This window comes from Triticum aestivum, chromosome 3B (assembly GCF_018294505.1).
Source record: "Triticum aestivum cultivar Chinese Spring chromosome 3B, IWGSC CS RefSeq v2.1, whole genome shotgun sequence".
NCBI lineage: Eukaryota > Viridiplantae > Streptophyta > Magnoliopsida > Poales > Poaceae > Triticum > Triticum aestivum.
In genome coordinates, this window is record NC_057801.1 from 263,810 (window position 1) to 271,740 (window position 7,931).

Consider the following 7,931-nt stretch of genomic DNA (forward strand, 5'->3'; position numbering starts at 1 on the left):
AGGCGCGGGTGAAGTTTTGTAGGGGTAGTGACGGGGCGGTGTGCACCATAGCGGGCCTGTCCGACGTGGTGACAGTGTCCGGGCCTCCCCATATCCGGCCCACGTATGGAATGGATATGGGGTTGACGGACAACCCACACTTTTGGGCTGGTTTTGGGGCGGCTTTGAGGGCTCAAGTTGTAAATGCTCTTACTCATTTTTTTTTGACAGGTAAATGAGATAATCCTATACGATGCATATTGCGTCCAACTGTCGACGCTTTGCATAGAAAGTGCGAGCGAGAGACCGAGTGGGCCGGCCCATTTATGGAATTTCAAATTTTGTTTCATAAAATGTTTGGAAATTCAAAACTGTTCACCTTTTTGAGGTTTGTTCACAAACCAAAAAATATTTGGTTTAAAAACAGTTCCGGTTTTCAAAAATTGTTTGCAAATTCAGAAAACGTTCATGTTTCAAGATTTATTTACAAATTCAAAAAATGTTCGTATTTTAAATTTTGTTCACATATTGAAAAAAAGTTTGGGAATTTCAGAAAGTGTTTCGGAACTGCAAAAATTGTTCCTGTTTTTCAAATTTGTTCACATATTCAAAAAAATGGTACCATTTCCACAATTTGTTCATAAATTCCTAACGATATCATGTTTTAAAAAAATTGCAAATTCAGCAAATGCTCGAGTTTTGTAAAAAGATTTTGTAATTTTGAAAAATGTTCACCTTTTCAATTTGGTCCCAACGAATGGGCCGGTCCAGGCGAGCCGCCTCCCGTGCGAAACCACGACTCCTTGCCGCAATAAGCGACATATAAGAGGTCCCGGGTAAATGCTCTTACTTATCTCTAACTTAAGGTTATCAACAAAAAAATCCCTAACTTAAGAGAAACCAATTGATTTCTTCTCTTTTTTTGATAATTATTAGTTGATTTCCTTTTAATTGTATAGTTCTTTTTTTTGAGAAAAGAAATCTAGCTCGGAGAGGAAGGGGAGGAGACGGGAAGGAAGAGGAGAGGCCAAGAGGACTAAGGGTTTGACTAGGATTCGTCAAATGCGGGTGCAGTTTTTTAGGTGTAGTGGTGGGGGCGGCGTGATCCATAATGGACCGATCCGACGTGGCGGCAGTGTCCAGGCCTCCCCACATCCGCCCACATATGGAGAGCTCTTCGCTGGCGCCTTATGCGCCAGTAAAGGAAACCAGCGCCCGTGCGCCTGGCTACATGGGCCGGCCCAAGAATGAGCCGATGAGCTTGCGCATGATGCGCGCTTCCCTGGCTTTCCCCTACTAGATCATTCGCTTAAGAAAAAGCTCGATATTGTTGTGGTTCGCTGGTATTTGTAGACCGGTCAACAATTGGCCATTGACTATTAAGATTTGTTTTTTGAAATTTCAGAAGAATTCAAAAAAAATGCTCACGGATTCTAAAAACTTCACAGATTTTCAAAAAAATCTCATGAATTTGAAGAATTTGAAGAAAAAACGTTCATCAATTTGGTAAAAATTCATAAAATTTTGAGAAAAAAAGTTCATTGTTTTTGAAAAAATTCATCTACTTTCAAGGAAAATGTTCATGAATTTGAAAAGAAATTCATTGATTTTGAAAAAGTCCATCTACTTTCAAGAAAAAAATGCACTAATTTCTTTCGCAACTTTTTTTTTGTGAACTTGAAAAAAGGAAGAAAAAGGAAGAGAGAAAAAAAGAAGGAAGAGAAGGCAACGAGTCGACCGCCGGGAGGCCCATCCACCTCACAAGGAAATACTCCCTCCGTTCCGAATTACTTGTCGCACTTATGAATGTATCTAGATGTATTTTAGTTCTAGATACATCCATTTCAGCGACGAGTAATTTGGAACGGAGGGAGTAGATTTGAAAGAGTCCACCTTTTTTAGGTTTCTATTTGGTTTGATTTCTTGGATTTCTTGTTTGACTTGCTTGGAGCCTAGATTCATTACACAGTCCAACTATGAACTGGCTAGATTGATTACACAGTCCAACTATGAACCGACCTGCCAACTGTTTGGTTGCTTGTCTCAGGCTCAATTCTGTAACATGCTCGAATCCTTTGCCAGTTGTGATAATTGTCTCCAACTCAATAATCGTTTCCCACAACTTGTGATAACCCATGCAAGCCGGTTGCAGCTCCTGCCGTCCATAGTGAAAAAAGAACCAGGCTGTTGTTAGCCAACTTACAGTCAATATTCTCTGGGGTCTCTCTGAATGAAACCTCTTGTCTGCATCAGACTCTCATACAGTTTACTCTTCTTACTGCTAATGAAAGGAACCTGATACCCTCCATCTAACACTGCTACCAACTCTGTTTACATCCTCTTCCAACATAGTACAAGCGAAGCGAAATCCGCAATCGAGCTTCGGTCAAACCTTGATCAAGTTTCTTCTGTTTCAGGCTCGCAACTACTCCCTCCGTTCCTAAATATAAGTCTTTGTAGAGATTTCACTATGGACTAGATACGGAGCGAAATGAGTGAATCTACGCACTAAAATGCATCTATATACAGCCGTATGTGGTTCATAGTGGGATCTCTACAAAGACTTACATTTAGGAACGGAGGGCCTGTAGCTGTTCGACATCCTCGGCAGGACGGAGCTGTCCCAGCTACATGCTGAACCAGTATTTTCAGGCGCAGGTCGTCATGGTGCCCAGCGCCGTCGCAGTCGCAGGCCCCGCTCATCATGCCTGATGGGAGTTCGTGTTGTCGCAGATGCCCAACCCAGATGATCAATAAAGGCTTGGTTTTTTTTTTGAGACAATAAAGGGTTGTTTGCATACTGTATAATAAAGCAATTTTCAGCAATTTTTGCTGTGTTTTTTTGTCTTTGTATATTTCTTTTGGGTTTGTTTTTTCCTTTTTTTCATAGGTTTATTTCCTGTATTTCTTTAACATTTTTCACTTTTTTATTTTATATGAATTTTTCCAATATATGTTTCTACGTTTATGTATACACGCATAACATTTTTACTATACACATAAACATTATTCAAATACATGACACTTTTGGAACATTTTCTTTGAATAAACATTTAGTATGTTATTTTTGGAACATTCTTCAAATACATGACATTTTTGGAACATTCTTCGATATACATGTTTGGAATATTTTCTTTGAATAATTTTTTTTTCCAATGCATGTTGAACACTGTTTTGAATGCTTTAAAAAATATTAATACTATGAAACATTTTCCTAAGTGTGACAAACATTTTTTTTAAATGCGTGTTTTTTAAATAAAAATCACAAATAATTTTTTGAATCGTCAGCATTTTTTATATTACATTCCATGTTTTGAGGTTGTATTAAAATTTGTTTTGTAGACAGTTTCACTACAATTTTTTGGAACATTTGGACGTTTATTTATTGTCACGTGCATGTTTTAAATGGTATGAAATATTTTTTCCATAATTTATGCAAACTTTTTTTTGAATGGCAGTCATTTCTGGGAATGTGCACCCATTTTCTAAATGTTACAATCATTTTTTTTAATGGTACACACAATTTATAAAGGTTGAGCGAACATTTTTTTTTACATTTTATAAACATTTTTTCAAATTTCTACAGTTTATTTTGAAAGTGTGAACATTTTTTAAATGTCAGAAAATAATTGACTGCAATTTTTTTAGATAAAATAAAAGCGATTGAAAAAGAAAAAGGAAGAAGCAAAAAAGAACCTCATACTCCTTCGTGTTGGGCGGCCCATTAAGAAAGTGGTTGATGTTAGGGGATGTTCCAACTCGCACAAAGCAAGACAAAGCGTTGCCCTAAATTCAAAACTATATCCAGAAGAGAAAAACTATACCGAGTAATTGCTATCTAAGTTCGGGTTCTCATGATGAACAGTAGATTCCAAAAAAAAATGGCATCCAACATGCTTGGGTGCGCAAGATTCGTGCAAACTTTTGTGGTGTTTGGATATCCGACGAGGTTGCGGAAAGACCAAAATCGGGTTCAAATAGTGCATTTTTTTTTTTTGGTAAGATTGTTTCAGAGCCAATATTTTTTCCCCATCATCTCCTCGAATATCCACTAAAAACAGCGAGTCTGAGGTATCTACCTATCTGAAAGCATTTTTCTTTTGCGCTAATTATCTGAATTTGCATAGTAGCAGGACTCCCCATTCAACTATTTTCATAATTAATCCTGATGCATATTCAATTTTACCGCACAAAAGCCATTGTTGTCTTTCTGTTTGTTCTTCATTTGATTGCGGGGATGCACTCGCAAGCCAAAAGGACATTATCTTTAATCTGCTCGACAACATTTTTTTAGATAATTCTATTTACACAACACATTTGCAGAGACTCGAAATGGTCCGATTCCGAACGAACAAAGTTGGATAAATAAATCCCTATTAAGATGTGGACTCTTGAGATTCACAGTAGAATCAGTGACCTGATAGTAGCAGCCAAACAAGATTTTAGGCAGGCAGTTGATATTTCCTAAGCTTGCTTGTATGGAATATGAATGCACCTATGCAATTCATTCATGGATGCTAAATCCAACCCCCAACACAATGAATTCAGTCCTGCATCTTGCCAAGATAGTATATGTTGACTACTCACATCACAGGCATCATGAATTCACTAACCTTGAGGAAAACCACAATGTCTGACTCTGACTGCTTCTATTTCATCAGTGTGATTATACTACATATGATGATGATGATGATGATGATGATGATGATGCATAACCAAATAGTAAAAGCAACTGCGATGATAATGATGCAGAAAAGCAAGCAGAAATGATTTGATGATGACAAAATAACGTCTGCCATGCCATCCATACATCCATACATCTAGTTCATCTGGCTACTACATATCTAGTTCATCATCAACTCAGACTGGAAATAAAGCAACAGAGACAGCATCTCTAATAATCAACAAAAGACAGCCAGCCAGCATATGCGAGTGCGTTCGTGCCTTCATGCCTAGACCGAAAATATAAAACAACTAGTTCACTAACTAGCTAGCTAAGCTAGGGAGGAGCAACACAAGCTCCATGGATCCATCCAATACAAGGGCAGGCAGGTAGGGACGGCCTACGACGACGGCGGAGGAGCCGAGCCCGAAGGCCCAGGGGCCGGCTGCGGCTTGTCAAGCTTGGACAGGAGCCGCTGCATCTCAGCAAGGAGGCCCGCCGACACGGGCGCCGCTCCTCCAGCGGGAGCGGCCGCTCCGACGTTGAGCGGCAAAGATCGCCCCCCGTTCTTCAGGGACGAGATCATGTTCTCCACGTTCTTCCTCATGTCAGCACGAGCCAGCGGGGGCTTGGCAGGACGGGCAGGTGCAAGCGTGATCGCCTCCAGGTAGTTGAGCCCCAGGGTGGCCCAGGGGGGCCCGAACTGGCCAAAGATGCCTGGGATCTCCGCCTTGGTGTAGGCCGCCTCCGCCTCGGTGCTCTTCCCAAACACCACGCGCGCGTCGCGGCGCTCTTCTGATATGTCGCACTCCGACTCCACCAGGACGCCAAACCTGCGGAACTCCGAGAGCAGCTCCTCCTTGGTGGGGACCATGGTGCCGTCCAAGAATTTCACCCGGAGCTCTGCTGGGTTGGCAAAGTATGCTGCTGCAGGCTTCTTGTTTCTCCTCTTCTGGGCAGAGTTGGGCGCATCAGGGCAGGGGCTCCCATTGGTAGCACCACTACTAGTGCCTTTTGCAGGAGAAGAATGGCTAGCTCCATCAGCAACTGCCTTCATCTGGCTAGTCTCTTCAACCTTTTGAGCCTCATCTTGAGGCGCCGCGACGACACCTGTTCCAGCAGCAACCTCCTCCACTTTCTTGTACATATCCGGCACCATCGCCTTAATCAGAGATGTGTAGGATTCTTGGACTGCACGCCCTTGCACACTTGCATTGTCTTTGTTTCCATGGGCGGGCTGGGATATGACATCTCCATGCATAGGTGGAAGCCAGCCACTTGTAGCAGGCACATCTTCCACGGCCGCAATTTGTTCATTTATATCCACTACAGGAATACTAGCTTCCAGCTCCATTGCTTCCATCTGGACACTTGTGACAGGCACATCTACAACACCAATGCATTCCACATTCATGTCTACCTGAATACCACCAGTTTCAGGCTTTGTCGCTTCAGGCATCGTCACTTCAGCCAGGGCAACATCTCCGCTAAGAGTATCCACATTCATATCCACATTCATAGGCGTGGTAACTTCAGTCTGGGCACCACTTCCCACAGGCACATCTCTGTCAAGAGTATCCACATTCATATCAGTTTCTGGCTTTGTTGCTTCCTCATTGTTTTTGGCAGATTGGTCAGATGAAGCATTCACAACTGATCCAGTGTCTCCTTGGTCCTGCTCCTCTCCAGATTTTACTCCTCCAGACATTATGGCTGAAATCGGGCTCTTGGACACCAACAAGTTGTTCTTCATCATGGGATCAGGAACCCCAGCTCCTGGTTTGACTTGGCCCATGATATCTTGAGCACTCACCTGCCTGATAGGAATAGCGGGCGTGATAACCAAGCCAGAGCCGGAGGCAGGCCCAAGAGTTGCTTTTGGGGAGGTTTTGTCCATCTTCTTCCTCTTGATAGCAGAGCCTTTTGGGGAGGTTCCATCCTGCTCCTTCTTCCTTCTGCCCCTCTTCTTTTTCTCAGAAACATTCTCCTCTTTCTTATTCTCCTCAGAAGCATCCTCCGCTTTCTTATTCTCCTCAGAAGCATCCTCCGCTGCACAGTCAAGAGCGGCCGTCTTCTTCTTCTTCTTCTTCTTGATAGAAGAAGAATCGGCACTGCCATCCTGATCCTTCTTCTTTCTACCACGCTTACCCTTGCCTTGTTTCGGAGTAGCAGCTGAATCTGAAACCAGGACATCTGCAGCAGCAGCAGCTTTCTCAACAGCATTCTTGGCCACCGGGCATTCATGGTCCTTGTAGGAGTCATGGTGAGCACCCTCGGCGAACACGGAGCTCCTGAGCAGGCCAAGGAAGTCCTCAGCGGCCTTGGGGAAGTGCCTCTTGTGAGAGACGTCCTCCCCGAAGCAGCGCAGCAGCAGCAGGACCTCCTGAGCATTGACATTGTCCAGCGGAAGCGGCGGCGGCACCACCTTGGTCTTCTTCTTGTGCTGCTGCTTCTCCTCTGGTGACGCCTTGTTATTCTTCCTCTCATCCTTGTTAGCAGCTCTGGCGGGCGGCGACTTCTTTGGCGAATCATCTGGGGACTTGTCCTCGAGAGCAAACACGCCGATGTTGGTGTAGGGCGGTGAGAGATACTTGCTCTTCTTGCGCTCGCGCCTCCCAGACAGGGCAGTGCCGCTCTCATCCTTGTTGTTCTGGCTGCTGAGTTTCTGCTCCTCCTCCTCCTCCTCGGAGTCCAGGAGCGAGGCTTTGGCGCGCCTCCTCTGCTTGGGCGTCTTGTGTGCCATCTCCTCCTCCTCCTTGTCCTTGGGAGTGGGGGCTTTTGTGCGCCTCTTCCTCTGCTTGGGCGTCTTGCGAGGCACCACGGCCTTTTTCTCCTCCTCCTCTTCGGAGGCAGCACCGTCGTCGGCCAGCATGTCGAGGTCAATCTTGTCGATGAGGTCGTCTTTGGTGCGGCGCTGGTAGCGGCCTGGGCCGTCGGGGCCCCATCCCTGGGCGAGCGCCCGGACCCAGCTCTCGAGCCTGGCCCGGTCCATGAGGCTGACGGCGGGGGCGTCGACGGCCGCGCTCCCGAGCGCGGCGAGGAACTCGCGGGGCTCGAGGTTGGCGACGCCGGTGATGACGACCGTGTTGGATTCGTCGGCCGGAGGAGGAGGAGGGGGGTTGGGGCCGCGGGCGCAGGGGCAGGTGAGGGCGTCGCAGAGGATGGCGACGGCGGTGGCCCTGGCGTGGGCGACGGCGGCGACAAAGGCGAGGCCTTTGTTGGCGGTAGCGAGGGCGTCGGCGTCGGGGGCGGCGAGGAAGGGCTTGACGGCGACGGCGGGGCGGTGGTC

General features: G+C 45.5%; 1 protein-coding gene across 1 annotated transcript; it reads right to left on the reverse strand.

Annotated features, from left to right (window-relative positions):
* Positions 1 to 4,723: 4,723 nt before the first annotated feature.
* Positions 4,724 to 7,931, reverse strand: LOC123068142 (uncharacterized; the record flags this gene model as incomplete). The annotated part of the gene is given in 1 exon segment (XM_044490617.1): positions 4,724 to 7,931. A coding segment is annotated over 1 exon segment (2,889 nt), but the record flags the coding sequence as incomplete, so codon positions are not given.